This window comes from Hypomesus nipponensis, chromosome 20 (genome assembly GCF_054491055.1).
Source record: "Hypomesus nipponensis isolate SF chromosome 20, ASM5449105v1, whole genome shotgun sequence".
NCBI lineage: Eukaryota > Metazoa > Chordata > Actinopteri > Osmeriformes > Osmeridae > Hypomesus > Hypomesus nipponensis.
The window spans coordinates 2,535,989-2,557,219 of NC_140380.1; the positions used below are offsets into that span (position 1 = coordinate 2,535,989).

The 21,231-nt window shown below is 43.7% G+C and overlaps 2 protein-coding genes and 1 long non-coding RNA gene across 5 annotated transcripts; 2 read left to right on the top strand and 1 right to left on the bottom strand.

Annotated features, from left to right (window-relative positions):
* Positions 1-3,592: 3,592 nt before the first annotated feature.
* Positions 3,593-18,785, bottom strand: LOC146245137 (uncharacterized). Its single transcript, XR_014734542.1, has 2 exons — positions 18,241-18,785; positions 3,593-3,870 (listed from the first exon to the last, which is right to left on the bottom strand). It is a non-coding gene; the product is annotated as an uncharacterized LOC146245137 (long non-coding RNA).
* LOC146245138 (zinc finger MYM-type protein 1-like) lies at positions 11,816-15,599 on the top strand. The gene is made up of 4 exons (XM_084684105.1): positions 11,816-11,902; positions 12,281-15,069; positions 15,212-15,378; positions 15,465-15,599. Exon 2 carries the CDS (start codon positions 12,605-12,607, stop codon positions 14,384-14,386), a length of 1,782 nt encoding a protein of 593 aa, XP_084540231.1. The 5' UTR covers positions 11,816-11,902; positions 12,281-12,604; the 3' UTR covers positions 14,387-15,069; positions 15,212-15,378; positions 15,465-15,599.
* Positions 17,448-21,138, top strand: ttc1 (tetratricopeptide repeat domain 1). Of its 3 annotated transcripts, none has more exons than XM_084683611.1 (8): positions 17,448-17,574; positions 18,257-18,796; positions 19,038-19,098; positions 19,252-19,364; positions 19,656-19,692; positions 19,990-20,138; positions 20,303-20,357; positions 20,582-21,138. In XM_084683611.1, the coding sequence occupies exons 2-8, from the start codon at positions 18,272-18,274 to the stop codon at positions 20,716-20,718; spliced, it is 1,077 nt and encodes a 358-aa protein (XP_084539737.1). In that variant the 5' UTR covers positions 17,448-17,574; positions 18,257-18,271; the 3' UTR covers positions 20,719-21,138. The 3 variants fall into 3 exon arrangements, with proteins under 3 accessions (XP_084539737.1, XP_084539738.1, XP_084539739.1); XM_084683612.1 differs by having other exon boundaries at positions 17,556-17,574; positions 18,254-18,796; XM_084683613.1 differs by lacking the exon at positions 17,448-17,574 and adding an exon at positions 17,587-17,605.
* The last annotated feature ends 93 nt before the right edge of the window (positions 21,139-21,231 follow it).

Here is a 21,231-nt window from a genome sequence, read left to right on the forward strand (position 1 = left end):
TGTTGGTGGAATTAAGGAGGTCTTCAAAGTATTCCTTCCACCGATCCAGGACGTCCCCCGTCGAAGTCAGCAGCGCACCGTCCCCACCGTATACAGTGTTGACAGAGCACTGCTTCCCCCTCCTGAGTCGCCGGATGGTGGTCCAGAACCTTTTTGAAGCCGTTCGGAAGTCATTCTCCATGGCCTCGCCGAACTCCTCCCATGCCCGGGTTTTTGCCTCCGCGACCGCCAGAGCCGCGTTCCGCTTGGCCTGCCGGTACACATCAGCTGCCTCAGGAGTCCTACCAGCCAATAAAGCCCGATAGGCCTCCTTCTTCAGCTTGACGGCATCCCTCACCTCCGGAGTCCACCACCGGGTACGAGGGTTACCGCCGCGACATGCACCGACCGCCTTGCGGCCGCAGCTCCGGTCAGCCGCCTCAACAATGGAGGCCCGGAACACGGCCCATTCGGACTCAATGTCCCCGGCCCCCCCCGAGACATGATCGAAGCTCTCCCGGAGGTGGGAGTTGAAGCTCCTTCTGACAGAGGGTTCCGCCAGCCGTTCCCAGCAGACCCTCACATTACGTTTGGGCCTGCCAGGCCTGACCGGCGTCCTCCCCCACCATCGGAGCCAACTCACCACCAGGTGGTGATCAGTTGACAGCTCCGCCCCTCTCCTCACCCGAGTGTCCAAGACATGCGGCCTCAAGTCCGACGACACGACTACGAAGTCGATCATCGAACTGAGACCTCGGGTGTCCTGGTGCCAGGTGCACATATGGACACCCTTATGCTTGAACATGGTGTTCGTTATGGACAAGCCGTGTTTAGCACAGAAATCCAACAACAGAACACCACTCGGGTTCAGATCGGGGGGGCCGTTCCTCCCAATCACGCCCCTCCAGGTCTCACTGTCATTGCCCACATGAGCATTGAAGTCCCCCAGGAGGACGAGGGAATCCCCGGGAGGAGCGCTTTCCAGCACCCCCTCCAGAGACTCCAAAAAGGGTGGGTACTCTGAGCTGCCGTTTGGTGCATAAGCACAAACGACAGTGAGGACCCGTCCCCCCACCCGAAGGCGGAGGGAGGCTACCCTCTCATCCACCGGGGTGAACCCCAATGTACAGGCACCGAACCGAGGGGAAACAAGTATTCCCACCCCAGCTCGACGCCTCTCACCAAGGGCAACTCCAGAGTGGAAGAGAGTCCAGCCCCTCTCAAGGAGACTGGTTCCGGAGCCCGTGCTGTGCGTCGAGGCGAGGCCGACTATATCTAGCCGGAAACTCTCTACCTCGCGCACCAGCTCAGGCTCCTTTCCCGCCAGCGAGGTGACGTTCCACGTCCCTAAAGCTAGCTTCTGCAGCCGAGGATCAGACCGCCAAGGCCCCCGCCTTCGGCCGCCGCCCGTCTCACACTGCACCCGACCCCCATGACCCCTCCTGCGGATGGTGAGCCCACTGGAAGAGGGTCCCACGTTGTCTCTTCGGGCTGTGCCCGACCGGGCCCCATGGGAAAAGGCCCGGCCACCAGGCGCTCGCCATCGAGCCCCACCCCCGGGCCTGGCTCCAGGGGGGGGCCCCGGTGACCCGCTTCCGGGCAGGGGCAACTGGGAACCATTGTTGTGTTTCTTCATGGTTGGTTTTTTTGAGCCACGCTTTGTCTGGTCTTTCACCTGGAACCTGTTTGCCTTGGGAGACCCTACCAGGGGCATAAAGCCCCCGACAACATAGCTTCCAGGATCACTAGGACACGCAAACCCCTCCACCGCGGTAAGGTGGTGACTCACGGAGGGGCAAGAAATTACTTTATTAAGGTAAACACTTCAACAGTTATTAGCCAAAACACGTTTATGCTTCCAGCCACGCCCCCTTTTAGTCACATGACACCATTTTTGGAGGACATCCTTAGAATAAAGATCCGAGTAGGCGTACCAGCTTTGGTGTCACTGCCTCAAAGAACTGCTGACATATGACTTCACTTCCTGTTTGGCGGCTTTTCTGCAGAATTTGATTGGCTGTACCTGACAAATGGTTGGGAACATCAAAATTATTTTCAAAAACTTTTGTGACGCTTGGTCTGAAGATCATCTCTGGTAATTCTGAAGAAGATTTGCCAAAAATTGTAGGAGGAGTAGGCTTTCAGAGGTTTTTGATAAAACCGGAAATAGCGGAAAATCTATATAACCGGAAACTGACGCCATGGTGTGCATTGAACTCGGCTTGATCCAGGGAATCCAATGGTACCTCATTTTTGAAAATGGGCCATACGGTTCAAAAGTTGCGTGTGTAAACACAACTCCAACTTTGACCCATTGGTGGCGCTAGAGTGCCAAAGTATGGGACATGAAACTTTGTGAATTGGACCAGGGGACTGTCCCTAATGAGTGTGCCAAATTTCACAACTTTCGACCAAGCGCTTCTAGGGCCTGCCATAGGACCCCATGGCGGAAGAAGTATAACAATAATAGAAAAACTAACAAGCTTCGCTGCTTGGCCCCTAATAATAATAATAATAACACCAACAATTACAATATGGTCCTCCTGACGGAGGAACCCTAATAATAATAATAATACCAACAATTACAATAGGGTCCTCCTGACGGAGGAACCCTAATGATGCATGGTGCAGGGTTGCCGACGTCGTCGGTGCTCCTGTGGGTTTTTTGTTCTCTCAGATTCAGTCTCGTCACATTATGTAACTTCATTCTGTGGTAACTAGCTAGCCCGGCTGGGACTCCCTAGTTGTATTGACACATAAGCAGACTTCGAGTACAGTAATATAATAAAACGTTTTTACACATGTCAACGTGTATTAAAAAGTTTTGAGTTGTAGAGTTGTTTTGATTGATATTGCGAGTATGTAAACCCAATTCTGCACACTTTGCCATGAAGTTATACGAACTACAACATTGACTTTACAAAACTACAACTCTGCATTAATCTGTCTGACATGCTCCCAAGCGTGGTGCACTGTGGGAAGGTGAGCGATGGCAAGCGATTCGTGTTGCTGCAGTGTGAATGCATCGTTACGCTGTGAGACCCAAAAAAGTGTTTCCACTGTTGTTTTTTCATAAAAACGTGCTATAAGCTGCATCGAAACATAAAAGCCGATTTATACTACTCCGACTCCGCTACATACAGACAGACGGAGTTGGACGGATTTGTTGAATTTGTTGCGTTTATCGTTCTCTGTAGGCTGTGGGTGCTGAAAACAATTCACCGCCAGAAGAGTAGGTGGCGCAACGTTTTTTTGTCGAAGATGACCTTTAGAGAAACTGTCTTTGTGTGGAAGTCGATGTCGTCGAGTGTTTATTTACCTAGGTTATTGAAAAGTCAGAGCAAATTTAGAAATTACCTGTTTCCTCAATAAAATAAGCGAATTTTCAGCAAGTACACTGCCCATTTCTTGTCATGTTTTAATTCAGATGCTGATTTACATGTACTGTTTAGCTGAAATATGAATTGTAAAAACTTACAGAAATGGCGGTCAAAGGATTCTGTTTGTCTGGTTGGTCATGGCAACTGAAGGATTTAAATTGTTTGTGTCTATTCCAATATGTAATGATGGTATTCAATGACACAAATATGTTTCTAGAAAGAGTGGTCTGGAGTCGCAGAGGTCCGATAATATCAGCTTTAATGCAGCAGTATGGAAATCAACAAGTACAGAGCTCTGGGGCGGTCTACACATCCCTACCCGCAACAGAGTTTGGGTTGGTTCACGAAGTCCAACTGGCTATCTGTCCCTGCCCCAGTATATTATACAGTGCAATTGAAACAGAAATATCAAAAAAGGGTTGAGCTTGTTCTCTCGTGTATCAGGGAGTTTGTTCTTCCCCATGCATCCCACCTGCTCGGGTGCTGTCTCAGCCCGGATTCAAGGTTGCTTCTGAAATGGAAAGATAACAACACAAAATACAGCCTGTTTCCCACACCCTTTGTGAGACACAATGTTTTAAGCCTGAGCACACTTCTAAGTTCATAAGTCATGCATTTAATAAGCACAATACATAATTTTAATACATGCATCCTTTATAAAGTCTTATGAGCATTGTTCCCGTTGCTATATAGTGCACAGTGCCTGTGATGCATTTGGTGATTAAGTTACCACAAATATTAATAACTGGGATTATAGATAGTGCCATGCCTGTGATACAGCTAATGATTATAGTTCTAGAATTGTACTGTAATGTATTATAAAGACTTTACAACCCCGCCCCTGACCCATTTTTTTAAAAGTCGCCTTTCTGTTCTAAAAAGCCTTTGAAAATGTAATTTGACTTCATACACATCGTACAACCAGAGCTACGTCTTGATGGCAAAATCTGGTTACTGCCACTTTTCTCTCGAGGCATCGACAACCAGTGTTGGGTAAGTTACTTCAAAAAAGTAATTAATTATAAATTACTAATTACTTCATCAATATTGTATTTAAAATACTTTTGTAATTACTCTGTCTGAAAAGTAATTTATCACTCAATAAGTAATGTAATGCATTATTTCTTACAATCCCTATAAACCTTGACTGGATAGACAACAGAAAGTAATACTAAAAAAGCTTAGAATTGTATTTTGGATGTCAAGAATTCGAATTTTGGATATCAAGAATTCATTGGTTAAATGATAAAACGGCTTGCCATAACAGACATCCTTGAATTTAAATAATTATAATAATTAACCTTGCTTAGTGTGCACACTGTTAGATCCCGTGGAGAACAATTCCACTGCTCATCTTACTGGTATGATGTTGCACCGATGCACCTGTGCACCGGTTGCTTTTCGCTTGGACATAACTTGCGTTCCTGTTGCTTTCCTAATTGTGTCAATTCTGACTGCACACGTCACTGCTGTTGCGTGCCCTTATAAAGAGCTGTCGGGGTGTGTATGTATGCAAATTCAGGAGCACGAGGACGCGCTTTCAACTTAAGAAAACTCTTCCCGGGGAGCACAGCTCAGCAAACTTCTGATGTGTAGGAACACATTTTCAAGCGTTCATGAATTTGGCGGATGTCTTTTTCTTACGTTGTTTTTCCGAAGCCCGTAAGAAACAATTCAGAAGAAACTTAAGAAAATGTTCGAGAATGTCATTCACCAATATCTTCCGAAGTTATTTCTTAAATTTGTTCTTAAGAAAGTTCCTAAGAAAAATCTACGTGTGATTCATGAAGCGTTCTAAACAGCAGAATTGTTCGCAGGTGTGTTCTTAGAATGATGAATCCCAACATTTCGTAAGTTGAAAGCTCGTGCCCCGTTGCTCCTATTTAGCATAGGTAAACGCCCTGTTAATTCCCATAAAAGGGCATGATATGGCAGGGCCGTGTGCACACCCAGAGAAATGTCAAAACGACGTGGTAAAGACGGTGGAGGACTCGACAAAAGACAGAAAAACTTTATAATAATTCTGAAGTGGAAGTACAGCTGCAAGAAGTTAGCGACAAACGACACATCATATTTACGTAATAGTGTCGGCTGTGGATACAAATCAGTAAATAAAACCGATGCATGGTATGCAATTACTCATGCAGTGAACGCTGTATCTGGAGAAGTGCGCAGAACTGATTAAGTAAAAAAATTAATGGTTTAACTTAAATCTGAATTCTTCAGCAAAAAAACTGAAAAACAAAAAAACTTTTGACTGTTACAAATATCCATGAGGACTGCTCTTGGTAGCCTAAAGCGTTCCAACAGGTAGCCTACTTGTCGCTCTGCAAATAAATCGGTATGGTCAAGGAAGATGTGATCCCTCCTCCGGGAACGATCTGCAACATTTTGCAGCAGCAATAAATACGCCATTGTGTGGTGTAGTCCTAGTGTACGGAATAAGCCTACTTTGGGTCTATAAATACAGTGATAAGTAACTTATTGTTTGATGGCAAAGTTCCCTGTTAACATAATTGATTTGAATTGAAGGCAAAGCAAGGCTAGTTTAAAGTTTTTTGAATGACCCATCTCAGTTTCAGCTTTATAGAATGTACTGTTACTGTATTGAAAAAAAAGACATATCATAATTGCTGCAGTAAAGGCTTCATTTGCAACAGGACAAGAAATATGCAATATAGCTTCCATTTACAGTATTACCTGAGCTCTGGCCCTTCTCTGAGCGCCACCACACATTCTAACTCCTCTCCCTCTCCCTTGTCCCTCTCCCTAGGCCTGGTACTTGTCTTCCTTTCCCTTGTCCTGGTACTTGTCTTCCTCTCCCTTGTCCTGGTACTTGTCTTCCTCTCCCTTGTCCTGGTACTTGTCTTCCTCTCCCTTGTCCTGGTATTTGTCTCCCTCTCCCTTGTCCCACTCCTCTCCCTTGTCCTCCTCTCCCTTGTGCAGGCATTACTGTATTCTTACTTTCTTTTGTTGCTCTATAGTGTTCTTTTCCCACATCAGAACCAAAGAGGTTCTCTTTACTGTCTATACCATATGGTCATGCAATTGAAAGAACCTCAACACTTGAGTGTTTCCTAGTTGGGAATCAGCTGTGATGTACAGTATTTGCATAACTTAAGCTGTTTCTCAGTAGCAATAGAATAAAATACAGGGGATATATTTCTGTTTCAATTCACAATATAAACAGCTGTTCACTTTGACTTTAGCCAATAATTTAGGTTTTGAACATGATGTTATCTGTTTTGCTGACAGTGTGAAAGCATTGGTAAATTGGGCAGTAAAAATCGATTGTTTTGGTCTTGGTTGAGCTTTTGTGTAAAATAAGTTCAAGCATTTAAAATTTGTGTTTACTCTATGCATTTTGTGTATAAGCAACAAGAAATGTGTTCATTGTACAGCCTACACAGACGGATGTTGTGCTCACTGTGTTAAGAGTTTAGGAAACTTATTAAAGGTATTGAAAAAACTTTAATAGCGATTGTAAAATACTGTATTTATATAGGCCTAGCACAATTCATTCACAATGGAAATTCCAAGTGCATTACAAATGAGCAGAAGTGCAAGTGTAGTGTGTATTTATTAAAACAAAAACAAAAAAGAATAAAATTATGAAAATTATTAGTTCGAAAATTATAAAGGAGAAAAAAATATTCAATTTTAAATTAGAACGGACGAAAAAGGTATAACTATTTATTTTGCGCAAACATGTCAGCTCTCAATTGTGCGTAAGAGTGCTCTTGGGTGTGCGTAATTTCTGTTCTTACCTAAGAACAAATCCCAAATAAGAAAACATTGGTGAATGCCAGAATCTTCGTGAAAACTGCGTAAGTGGGGTTTGAGAACAAATTTGTTTGTAAGAGTATTTGTTGAATGAGGCCCAATGTTTTGTTCCTAGAGAATGTAAATGCCCTACACTTTCTGCCAAAAATACTGGTGACACGATGTCTGTTGAGGACTGGATTGAGGTGTTATTGTTAAGATGGGGAAGCAAAAGATGAGATGACATTTTACTCTGTTAAAGACGGCAACACACCCGGATAAAGTGTTTTTAAGGTAGGCCTAATGTGGGACACATTTTGGTAGAGGCTCCAGTAGACTTACAGAAAACAGTTAACTGTTAAGTGGTGTTTCTGTAAATGGTTTTAGGGATTAGGAACATTTTCATGTTGGAATGAAATGGGAATACACAGTATTTTAAGAGCTGCACACTTTCAAACATAACATGACTCCCTCTTTCACTCAGGTAGCATTTTCAGGTAATGTGGGACAGCTTGTGTGCTAAATTGGGACAGTCATCGTCTGTCAGCCTAGTCTGCTAATATTAATAATAATGAGTTTATATACAACAATTCTAGGTGCAAGGGTGTGGCAAGATTCATTGAGTTTTGGAGTTTGACTTTGATAGGGAGGTTTCTGAAGAAGGTAGACCGGAAGGAGTCACGACAACGGAAAGGAGTTAGATTTTTTGGTTTATTAGTCGAGAACCCGGATCAAACAATCAGTTCAAGACAAACTGATGGCATGAGTGACAAACATCTCTCTTCAGAGAGCTTAAATACAGTTGCTGGACATGTTCAGATATAGAATGCACAGAATTGCTTCCTTAACGGGTCTTCAGTGGTCAGTTCACTGATACACTAGAGCATACTGGTGAACTGGTCGTTAATCACATAAGATTTGTTTTGTCCATAATTGGCCTCACAGTCTCCTAACTGTCTGGACTGTGTGCTATATTCTGATCGGTGGGAGTCTCGCTTCACGACCTTTGACCATACAGATACTTAGGCTACACATGTACACAGAAAATCTGCATATCAGACTTATACAATAGGCATAAAGTGTAACTGATGTAAACCTTAGTGATATGCAGTCTATGTGCTAGCTAGCTAGTCACGATCCGTTAGCATTTCGTTGGACTAGCGTTAGTGGTCACGCTTACAAGTCTGAAAGCGCTGGTTCAATGACAGTGAAAGTTGTTATTTAGTTGGGAACTTAAGTGCAGTGTGATGCATTGGTATTAAAAATGTGAGAACTGTCGAATTAAATTAACTTAATTTAAATTCCTTTGCCAGCCTTATGAGGAATAGAATCCCATATGCCGCTGAACTTTCGACGCGTTATTTCTGTACGGACCTCCTGTTAAGCCAGTTCACGCATACTCACGATGATGTCAGACAAATAAAAACCACTGCATAGTGACTAGAAGTGCGAGTCAAGATGACCTCTGGTGATTGGATGTCGGTTTTGCACATAGGCCTATTAAATTATCAAAATGCATAACTGTCCCGCTTTACCTGATGTCCCCCTAGGGCTGGGCAATAAATTGATAAAAATAACCATCGAAGTAATGACTTCCCTTGATAAAGATATCGTAACATTAATTAATTTTCAATAATGTCGATAGAGAATAATTAGGAACATCAGTCCATTTAATTTCTGTGATGCAGCAGGAAGTTGCGCAGAAATGGTAGCCTATGCTCACTAAAATATACTGAGCACCTCGAGTGGAGTGGCTAATGTTAACCGCGGAAAATTAGTCTTATTGCCGAAAACAGTGGCAGCAATAGCCATGGCGAGGGAGCAACTTCCAATGAAGAAATTATTGATAAAAAGGGTTTGTCATTTTCAGTTATTTGGAAGTTGTTTGGCTTTTTGAAATCCAACAAAGAGCAGAGCAATGTTCGGTGCAAATTGGTGTACTGTAGTAAACAAACAGGTGGCTACCAAGTCTGGTAATACAACAAACTGCAAATGTGACTTCTTGTTGACCTCGACCTACGGTCTCGGTTAACAAACGTTTTAACAAATCTATGCTTACAAAGGTGTTGGTTGCTGTTAGATTGTTTTAAAGTCGTCTTTCTGTTTTAAAAAGCTTTTGAAAATGCCATTGACGTCATACATATCGTACGACCAGAGCTACTGCTTTACGGCAAGCTCTGGTCACTTACTTTTTTCTCTCAGGGCATCAACAACACAGCTGACAGGCTGTCCCTGTCAATACACATGCTAGACAGTAGGGATGGAGATTTGAACTGATTTCACTATTCGAATAGTATCCGAAATTATTTTCGAATATCCGGATAATCTATTTTGTTAATGTGGTTCCGTTATGTAATTAGCCTGACGTGACGCAAAGCATACAGTAAACACATGAACCACCACACATTCTGGCAATAATTGGGACTGTTAAACTATTAGATTAAATAAGGGTTGAATAAAGAAAACAAATGAAAGATCAATTTATTAACATGACGAAAAGACAATGAACTTGAAAAAACGCTGCGTCTTCAGACTTAGGCTCTTAATTTGGCGGAAAAGCGATTAGCCTATTATTATGTGAAATAAAAAGTAGGCTACATTGGACTAAATTAAACACATTGGGTAGGCTATCCTCCATAAAAACGAAAGACACACTGAGAAATATTGCATATTAACTTGGATATTAACTTGGAACCGGAATCCTATAGGATACGGTGCGCCACCACACAATGCAAACATAAACAGCCGATTACGCTAGCTCTACATGGCTACTGGTAAGAAAATAAATAAGCCACAACTGCATTAGCCATACGCATTTTTATTCAGGAGAAATAGCATGTAAACATGCTCAGGGGAGAGGCGAGTACGGAGTCGATTTACGAGCAGGCCGGCGTAGAAAAGACTGCAGGAACTGATGTTGCTGCGAGGTACTGCTTGCCAGGACACTATGCTCCTTGTAGCGCCAAATGAAATGAAAGGAGACTCGCAGCAGAACATAGGCGTAGCCTACCTTTTTTGATGGTTTTCATCATTTTCTAACGTCACAACTATTAGAATTCACAACACGACGCAACGGTTTTTCAATAAAACATTTTTTTAAATCAAACTACGCTCATAAGTATTCGAAAAAAGTATTCGAATACTAACTTACTTTAGGATATCCGGATATTCGATTAACCACGCCCATCCCTACTAGACAGAGTTTTGGCTTGCTAATGTTGTTGCGAATGTTGCTAATGCTCTGACATTCTGATTCCGCTTAGGATGCCATCAAGCGTATCAGCTTCTGGTCGTATCAGTCCTTCACTAACCAATCAGCATTCATTAGCAGAATGCTAGCGTGTTATGGGCAACAACGACTCACCCTGTAAGAAATCAAAAGGACATAAGTACTCGTTCGACCTTTCGACCTATAATCCATGTTGAACATGCAAAAACTACAATCAAATCAAAGATTTAACAATGACAATCAGGCGAAAGAAACAAATGTAGCCGTTTAGCTCCATAGACTCCCATTCAACATGCACTCGCTCGCGATCACCCCCAGTGGAACTCTGGTGGAACTGCAGCCAAATTCGGTACAATGGGGCTTAATAGGGAGTGGCAAGGCTCTCCTTAAACAGGCTCTGTTGAAACCTACAAAGCTAGAAATGTTTACCATGGTTCAGGGGTGGACTAGCCATCTGGCATACCGGGCATCGTCCCGGTGGGCCGTTGACCCAATATGGGCCGGTCCGGTCTGCAATGTATTTTTCTTTTATATATATAAAAAAAAAAAGACACTTGGGTGGGACCTCCGGCCCATGCGATGAGGTCCCGGCCCGCCCACCCTAGGCGGACGCTGGTACCTGTCATGGCATGGGCCGGAGTCGCGGGACGGAGCTGAAAATGGAAAACCGTAAGAAACGCCCGGGTGACGCTGAAAAAATGCGACTTAAGAAGCTGAAGTCTCTGGAGGTGGAAGCTGCTAAATGTACTAAATTGACAGACCTATTTGGTGCCGGGGTCACCACCTCAGCATGTGCTGCTGCGCCAGAAGACGAGCGAGTGGAGGCATATATGGTTAGTAACGTTAGCCTGGGGCTAGCTAGGCTACATGTTGAGACATGTCCAAAACTAAATAGAAAACGTTTTTACATTGAATGTGACCTAATTAACTGCATACTTGTGACAACAGGGCTGTGAGTTTTATACCATATCGTTCTTACTGAAGGCATTTAATGGTCAAAATATTATTAATATATATTCAAATATTAATATTAATAAACAAAATAACTTTTAATATGATTTTTGGGCAAAAGTCAAAGCCCTGTTATTGTGGTAGTATTGTATATTTTTTGCCTGATATGCATTGAAACTTGAGTGAGATGGAAATGTTATGAATTTGATCTTAAAATGCACCGTATGTTAATGGCAGACATGTTAAATAAAAGAGACATTGAACTTTAAAGTCTATGATGTCTATTATTCATGGGTTAACTCATCTGCCAAAAATGTTCTTGAATTCAGTTATTTTTAAATGTCAGTATATGATTCATTTAGATTAATTAATCACAGAGCCTGTAATTAATTCGATTATTTTTTTAATCGCTTGACAGCCCTAGTTATTATTGTTCAGATAATTTAGCTAAGCTAGCTAACAGCTGCTAACGTCAGCAGTCTTTTGTTGCCATAGCAACAGTAAACATTACCATGGACTAATGAGCTGTCAATAGAGATGCAGAATCAAGCTGTATTGTAAATACAGATAAGATACTTTGAATATTTAGCACAAAATACAGGTAAACCTATAGGAAATAATTAGTTTAATTTGCAATATTTGCCATTGTATTTATTGTAATCTTTCCATTCATTTATTGTTTACTGAGGTGATAACTATTTCGTAGGTATAATGTGTGTAACTTTAATTTCTGTGTAAATGTGTTACTTTTACTATCGTTTTCAAATGGCTGTGTTTAGTGCTGTCTTAAGCATTTTCAGGTATTGTCACTTTTTTGCATTGGAAAACACTACTGTCATAATGAAAACGTGACACAGCCATTAGTGTTGTTACGCTCGTGAACGTTTAGTTCAATATTAACTAATCTTTTATCTTGTACATTATTCTGTGGTTTTGATTTATTTCCCCATCCAATGATGAATGCTTTCCCTATGTCCAGCCCAGACAGGTTCAGGGCAAGTCCAGCTGGTCAGTTCAGGGAGAGAGCCAGACCAATGCAGGCAGCCCAAAGACTGTACCACCTGTAGAGAGTGAGGAGTGTGTCAGCACAAAGTCAGGATCACCTGAGAGAGAAGCTGTAGGGAGTGAGGAGTGTGCCAGTCAAATAACGGATTTCTTTTCACAACCTAATCAGAAAGATCTCCAGTCATTTTTAAATTTCCATCCTCAACAAAAAAGTAACAATCCAGTGGTGCAGAAAGTGTTCTGTAGCAGAGACGGCACCACCAGTAGAAAGTGGCCGACGTACTGTCCAGAGCGTCAAATGATGTATTGTTTCGTCTGCATGGCATTTGGTAAGAGAACTGATAGCAGTCTGTTCATCAGCGGAATGTCAGATTGGAGGCATATACACCAGCGCACAGAGGAGCATGAGAGAAGCATCGCACACACAAACTGTGCTGAAGCTTACCTCATGAAATCTGCCAGTGCTGATATCAGCAGTGTGTTTGGCGGCAGTCAGATGTCAGCGCACAGAGAGCAGGTAAGAAAGAGAAGGCAGGTTTTGGAGCGCATCATAGATGTCATCAAGGTTCTTGGGAAGAGGGGGCTTGCATACAGGAGGTCAGAAAATGAGGCAGCATATACCTTGGAAGACCACACAGTTGATCATGGTACTTTCTTGGAGCTCATACTTCTACTGGGAAAGTATGATTTCTGTTTAAAAGAGCACCTGGACAGCTGCATTGAGAACAGCAAAAAGTTGCATTTGTCTGGTGGCACAAGAGGCAGAGGCTCCCTTGTAACTTTACTCTCCAAAACCACAGTCAACTCAGTGATTGATGCAATTCACCATCTGATTCAAGAAAACATCTCCCGTGATATCAAGAAAGCAGGAATGTTTTCAGTTCAACTGGACACAACGCAGGACATCACCTCTCAGGATCAATGCTCTATAATTATGAGGTATGTTACTGATGTTGTTCATGAGAGGCTTGTTGCAGTGCTGAAGTGCAATTCATCCACTGGACAGGCCTTTGTTGACATGCTGTCAGAAGTTCTGGACAAAATGGGCCTCAGCAAGACCATGTGCATTGGAAATGCGACTGATGGGGCATCAAACATGCAAGGCAAATACAAAGGATTCTCCTCACTGTTGTCTGCACAATCTCCAAACCAGGTGCATGTATGGTGCTACGCACATGTACTAAATCTGGTGCTTGCAAACACAACCCAGATTGTTATTGAGAGTGGGTCCCTGTTTGCGCTCCTCAATGGCATTGCGGTATTCATCAAAGAGTCCTATCAAAGGATGAATCTGTGGGAAGAGTCAGGCCGAAACAAAAGACGCAGACGCCTTGCTCCTATTGGCGAGACACGCTGGTGGGCCAAGCATGAGGCCCTGAAGAAGGTGTTTGGCTCCTTTGGAAAGCCTGAAGATGGTCTGTACGTTGATGTGCTGTTGACATTATCAGCTATACAGAAACAGGCAACAGTGAAACCAGGTGTCCGTGTCATGGCCAGAGGATATGCAGAGTCATTGCTCAAGCATGAGACGATCTTGACGGCTCAAATCTTCCTCCGCATATTTGAACATACCTCTACATTGTCTAAATACCTTCAGACGGCAGGATTGGACATCCTCTCTGCTCACAGAATGGTGGCATCGACACAGGATACGCTGAAAAGCTTGGGAAGAGATTTTAAATCTGTAAAAAAAGCAGCGGACACATTTGTCAACTGGACAAACACAGAAATCCAAGAGAGAGATGACACAGACATTGAAGTGGAGGCCACACTGCCACAAAAGAGGAGGAGGATGAAGAAAGTCTTGCCTGGAGAGATGGCTCAGGATGAGACCCTGGATGATGCAGAAAAATGCTATGAGGTGAATGTGCATAACCAGATCATGGACACAGCAATTGAAACCATTCATAGGCGCTTTTTAACACACGGCAATCTATATGCTGACTTGGCATGTCTGGATCCCAGAAACTTCCCTCAGCTCTGCACCAGTGCTCTTCCCCCGTCTGCCCTTCAAGACGTAAGCAAGTGCTTGCAAGGATTTGACAGCAGGGCCACCAGGAAAATATGCAGGCTGAGTTGAAAAGCTTTGCACTCCAGTGGAACAGGCTGAAGGCATCCCCATTGGCAGAGTACAAGGCAAGAACGGTAGAAGATGGATCAGGTGGTGATGAGGACAACACAGAGGTTGAGATAACTCCCATAAGCTGTTGCTCCTGCAAAGAATGCCCTCTGTGCTGCTACCAGATACTTCGCTGTTTCAACATGCTAACAGATGCATACCCTGTCCTAGGCCTTGCTTATAAATACCTGCTTACATTATCCCTCACGCAGGTGGCTTGTGAGCGCACATTTTCAATTTTGAAGTTTATTAAAAACAGACTCAGAAGCACCCTCTCATCTGATAAATTGGAGGCATTTATGTTGATGGCCACAGAGAAAGACATTCTCACGGCCTTGGACTCTGACTCTGTGATAGACAGACTTGCAGAGAAGACGAGCTGCTTAAAAAGCTGCTCCACTGATAAGGCGAGAAATATTTACTATTATTGTTATTATCACACATCACACATTATGGATGTAGTAAATAATTATTTGTCATCTTAATGATGCTTTTAGAAGTTTTATTGTGCTTATGTGTTGATCATGTACACTAAATTATCAATTATTCTCCATTACAGGTTGTTCTGATATATGTGAGGAGTCGTTCTCCCTCTGTTCTATATGTTGACTTGTTCTCTCATTTGAGACCACTGTTAGAATTTGGTAAGTTGATCATGTATTTTGGTTATATAAATTCATACTTCATAATTATAATATTTTAAAAAAAGTATTAAAAGAAACGCACATCCAAAACGTTTTCAACTCTAGGTGCAGGACAGAGGAAAACATTTTCTTTATTTTTCAGAATTAATAATGTAGGCCTATCCATGTCCCTCTCTGGTTGACCACTTGACATGCGAGAGCCTGAGGAGTTGTTCCCCCTCCGTCCATGTTCGAGGACTTGCTCTCTCTCTGACTCCACTCTCTGCATTCACTGCACCAAAGTTTGGCTGTTGAGTCTCCTCTAGTCTGGTGAGTTTATCATTTTTTATGTTTTATGAAATCATACTTAATTTGTGATGATTAGAGACTTAATAATGTATCCATTTCCCTCTCAGGTTGACCACTTGACATGTGAGAGCCTGGGGAGTTGTTCCCCCTCCGTCCATGTTCGAGGACTTGCTCACTTTCAGCCGCCACTCTCTGACATGACATAACTCTGTTGTGATTTGACACTAATTAATAAAGAATGATTGATTGATTGATTGATTGCTATAGCTGTCAATTGTTGTCCTTGAGTTCAGTTACGTGCTTTATTTGTTAACTGCTATCAAGGAATATGACTCTCCTTTGTAGTATGCATGAGAGGAGATGCTGCGAGATTTGTGGACTTATATGTAGTGTCTGCTGATAATGTAGTGGGCTGGTCTGGACAGAAAATGCCAGGGCTAAATTTTGGTCCCAGTCCACCCCTGCCATGGTTGCCACGTTACGAGAAACAAGAAACTGAATATTGATCCAATATACCATTTACTTTCTCAAGTGGAGGTCCAAGATGATCTCTGTCTGCCTACTCATTTTGGGGGTACACTTCTGAGTTGTGTTTACCACTTGCAACACAGATGGCGAGAGTGTGTGAATGTGTGGCTGTAATTGAAGTGTCTGTGGTGACTTACTAATGGTGGTGGTCTCAACACAAGACACAAGTCCTTAAAGTGCTCATTTCAAATATGACTCAATTGATTAAATTGCTATGGTGTTAAACTCAGCAGGAATAGGAATGTCTTCCTCCCCCTGAGCGTAGGGCCTCCACTTCAAAGCCAAGACACAAGCTATAAGCAATGAACCTTGTAATAGTCAAATGGACACCTTCAACTTTGACCAAGTGTGCCTTGGAAAGGGACAATGTTCTTTTGTTTCAGGTTGGAGCAGACAATGTGAGGGGCCCTGTATAAAAAAAACCTGGAGCTCGATTATAAGAGGCTTTTAATAATAACGAAACGCTATGCATACAGTCAGTCTGTGGGACTGAGTGCACAGCTTCAATGTGTCGCATTGGCAACATACGGCTCAAGAAGCTGGCAATATACGTAATTCCCTCTGCTAAGAATCTATATCATTCAGAAAGATACTCATGAGGGAATGCGAAAGGGTTTTGTTGGTCTCTAAATGTTCTGGCTCTTCTGAGCGCACCTCTCACTATCCGCGCACGAAGCTGCACAGGATCCACTGTGAACGGTGACGACATTATCGTCAAGAATGAGTTAGTGGGCGGGGTTTTTATACCGGTTGATCTCTGATCTCCAACTTAACCTGCTCCCGACCAGGTTAGCCGTTCAGCATGTTACCATGGCGATCTACCCCGGTAACAAGTTATCCACCGTCGTAGTACAGAAAACCCTGGGTTGAACCTGAAGTTACCTCGCTAACACCAAATCTTGATTCGTAGTACAGGCCCCTGAACTCACCCTACACAAACACATTTCGGATTTGAAACTTGACTGGACCCCTGAGAGAAGTTAGCATTGGTGCAATGTTTTATTGTTTGTATATCATGTTTTTTGGGGTTGTTTATGCATTTCATGTTTACTCACGTACTGTATGTGTAGGCTACCTTGTGTAAAGGTTTATGTTTGCAAAAAAAACATTTTCATAGAAATGAATGGGGACGCCATCTTGGAAGACAGAAGTAGCTGTGTCTATTTATAGTCTGTGGTCCAACCAGAATTCATTGTTTCAAGTCGCTGCATGAAGTCAGTCAGTGTCGAACGCACCTAATGGTTAAGATGGAGCATCCTAGAACTATATAGATAGAAGGGTAGACAGGAATTAAAACTATCAGGCTCATAAGACGTGTAACAATGCGGTTTTCAGGGTATACATTTCATATTTAATTTTTGAAATGAGTAACGAGTAATTAGTTCTATATTATTTGAATCATTCTAAACAGTATTTTCGGAAAAACACCAATACCACCCAAGTAAAGGAAGTCAATAGGTGCGCTCGACTTCATGCAGCGCCGGCGGCGCCGACATTCGGCTGCAGTCGGCTGTTTTGAACCTGAGAATGCCATTGGCTGCTTCAATTCAGCCGGGCTGCAGGCGCCACCGGCGCTGCATGAAGTCGAAGGCACCTAATGACTTCATTACCCAGAAACCCTGAACAGAGTGCTGTTTTCTCATTGGACATATAGGCGGATGAAGTCGACTGTGGAAATTCTGCTAGCAGGTAGGAATTTCTCAGCTAAAAATATTTTTTGGTACGTAAATAAATAACTTTGCATGAACTACAAACCTGATATACTCGTGATAATGATATGAAGTTGACAGCACTGTTCCTCTGATAGGTTATTTTCTGTGTTTAGATAGGTGGCACTGTGCTAGCATGGTAGTAGTAACACTAGTAGTGTCAGCAAGCTCGTCACTGTCTGAAGTGAACAACAACATTAGCTAATGTACCGTAATAACTGCTGTTGAAATAACTATTACGCTAGCTACTATCTTCGTCTGGCAGAAAGCTAGGCTAGAAAGGTTGCGCTACTTGCCAGGGATGTTTCTTTGGCTAGTTAGATAGCATTACGCACCAGGCAAAATTCGTAAGACATCCATACACTGTCTGAGTCAGACGAGGCTGAAGTTGACTTCTAACTTGTCGAGACAGTATATAACAAATAGTAGCAAACAACGACATATTCTGAAAATGGGTCTGGCTTGCTAGCCAAGGTTTGCGTACCAAGTTAGCCTTTTTCTAACGTAGGCTATCCTCATCATTGTAATTATTCCACCATGGCATATTCCTTTCCATGTCAGATAGTTAGCTAACTTTACATGATTGGTCAAGAATTGCATTGTGATGACGCTTAAATTGATTTAGTCTCACATGTGGTCCCATTACCTCCATTGGTAAGCAGTTGGTGCCGTTTCCAATGGACTCCTCAGCTGAAACCGATTTCCTCCAGGACAGAGTGAGGAGCTCCTTGAGAATCTCAGAGGGTCAAAGAGGAGCAGGGGGGGGAGGAACAGGGCTACCCAGGGCCCCAGACCAGGAGGAGGACTGCTTCTACGACTGTGAGGAGAGCCTGGAGTCAGCACTGGGGTCGGTAGATTCAGAAGCCAGGCCAGGCAGTCCACAGGACCCTTTTAGGAGTGCTGAAGCTGGAGGAGTCAGCCAGGTCACAGAGACAGACGGACAGACTGGCACACAGGACCCAGGAACAGGAGCGGGCACCCTGGGGGACGGAGGAGCTGGGCTGGAAGGAGAAGAGTTTGACCAGGAGGAGGAGGAGGAAGAGAAGGAGAGATGGGATGAGTGTGGAGGTGAAGAAGGAGACAAGATGCCGGACGGTGGGAGAGATTCAGACTCAGAGTTAAAAGAGGAGATCACAGCTGCAGAGTTTGATGAAGAACACTTGAGAGAGGTGGAGAAAGACTTGACCGAGGAAGAGAAGGAGGTACATCATTCTTAGCCTCAGTCACTTTTGTAGACAGTATTTCATTATCGGATGTGTTTTGCTACATGAAAACCACTACATTGCTATAGAAAATGTCATACCCACAGACTGTGAAACAATGTCAGATACAGTCTTTCATGTTTTAGCCTTGGTAAGAGGGGTGCCTGTCTGGAGTAAAGTTTTTTCTGTATTCTGTTTTTGTCAGTTCTAACCTTGGCTGTTGTGTGTTTGTGTCTTTCAGAAGCGTAGAGAAGAAAGTCTCACACTGAAGGAGAAGGGCAACAGTCACTTTAAGAATGGAGGTTAGAAGGCCTGCCTTCACGACAACTGTTCCCTGCTGGCCCTGCAAACCAACACATGTTGTTTTCATTGTTATTAACAAGTGTGTTCATGTCTGTCTGTCTGTCTGTGCTGTATGTGTATGTTTCTGCTGTATGTGTGTGTGGTCCTCTCAGAGCATGCTGAGGCAGAGGAGTGGTATACGTCAGCATTGGGGGTGTGTCCTGTGTGTTACAGCAAGGAGAGAGCGGTCCTGTTCTCCAACCGTGCTGCCGCCAGACTACACCTGGTAATGCACTACGCACTGTAACCATGACTATACCTGATAATACAATACGCACAGTAACCATGAGTATGCCTGGTAATGCACGACGCACCGTAACCATGACTACACCTGGTAATGCACTACACACCATAACCATGACTACACCTGGTGATATTCTACATTTTGTAACCATAACTACAGGAGATTTAATGTGTCACTGTAAAATGCCAGGGTTCTGAAGGCTCATGTGACATCTGACCCCAGCAGGAAGTGTTTGTTGTGTTTGTGTTGGTTAACCTCCTGTCCTCTCAACAGGAGAAGAATGACAAAGCCATCGCTGACTGTACCAAAGGTGAGTCACCCCTGTGCGATTGTGTGGGAAAGAGCTTGTGTGTGTGTGCGCATAGATGATTAGGGTGTGTGTGTGTAAGAGAGAGGGAGCTTACGTGTGAGTGTGTGTGGGATGCTGGTACACGCTGCCCTACTTTCCTGCTGTCCTGCTGCACTTGTTTGTCCTGGTTGGGGTTGGAACTCCACACACTCTGAACACCAACCTCCCTCTAGCAAGAAGACATTCACACTAAAACATATGGTGTGTGTGTCTGTGTGTGTGTGTGTGTGTGTGTATGTGTGTGTGTGCGTGCTCAAGCCATTGAGCTGAAGCCGGACTACGTGCGGGCGTTGGTGCGCCGAGCCGAGCTGCATGAGAAGACAGACAAACTGGATGAAGCTCTGGAGGACTACAGGGCTGCCCTGCAGCTGGAGCCTAGCCAGTCTGCAGCCAGGGACGCCTGTCTGGTGAGGACCCCCCTTCAGCACCAAAACACCCTGGGGGCACGGTGGCGCTTGAAACTTTGTTTAAACATTAGCTTTTTATTTGAACAGTTCATTTAAAAACCCAGGTAGTTCTCACTCACTTCCTGACTAGATCTCCTCTCTGTTTCTCCTTCTCTTGCTTCCAGCGGTTACCTCAGCAGATCCATGAGAGGAACGAGAAGCTAAAGGAGGAGATGATGAGTATGTTCTGTACTGTATACTCTTCTGGGTATTATGTTCCGAGAGAGAGAGAGAGAGGGGGAGGGGGGGGGGGAGAGAGAGAGAGGTGTTGGGTTGTCTGTAGGCTGCTGCTGTATTGAACCTCTCCTTATCGACTACACTGCAGCACAGCCTAAAACTGCCTCTACTCTGCTGTTCTAGGCGGGAACAGTTCTAACCTTGTGTGTGTGTGTGTGTGTGTGTAGGTAAACTGAAGGACTTGGGGAACATGTTCCTAAGGCCGTTTGGTCTGTCGACCTCCAACTTCCAGGTCAACCAGGACGAGAACACAGGCTCCTACTCTGTTAACTTTGTCCAGGGCCCCAACAACAACAACAGATAACAACAACATAAACACCAACAGATAACAACAGCAAACAGGACCAACATATTCCATGAACTTAACCATGGATACCCAAACCACAGCTTCACCACTAACAACATGACCACGAACAACTACAAGACTGACCTCCCCCTCTTCTCCCGCTCTTTTTCTCCCTCTCCTCCGTCTCATCCTCTCCTACTTCTCATCTCCTGCTTCTCTTCTGTCATCTGGTCTGACCTGGTCACATCACCTACCTACTCTTATAACCCACACTCGCGGGTGGGTGAGAGCGGTGTGTGTGTACATGAGCATGATGTGTGTGTGCTGGTGGTGGTGTACACAGGCATGTGGGCTGTCTAGAATGTTCTCTCAGACTACATGCTGCTAAGCCTCCTTGTGTTCCCTGAATGTTGAGCCATTAAAGCTTTCCTGACTTCCCTGTAGCTCCCCGTGTGGTCTGTTTGAATCTTGGAATTTAAGACCTGTAAATGCGTGTCCACTCCTTCAAAAGGCAGTGTCACATACACTGTT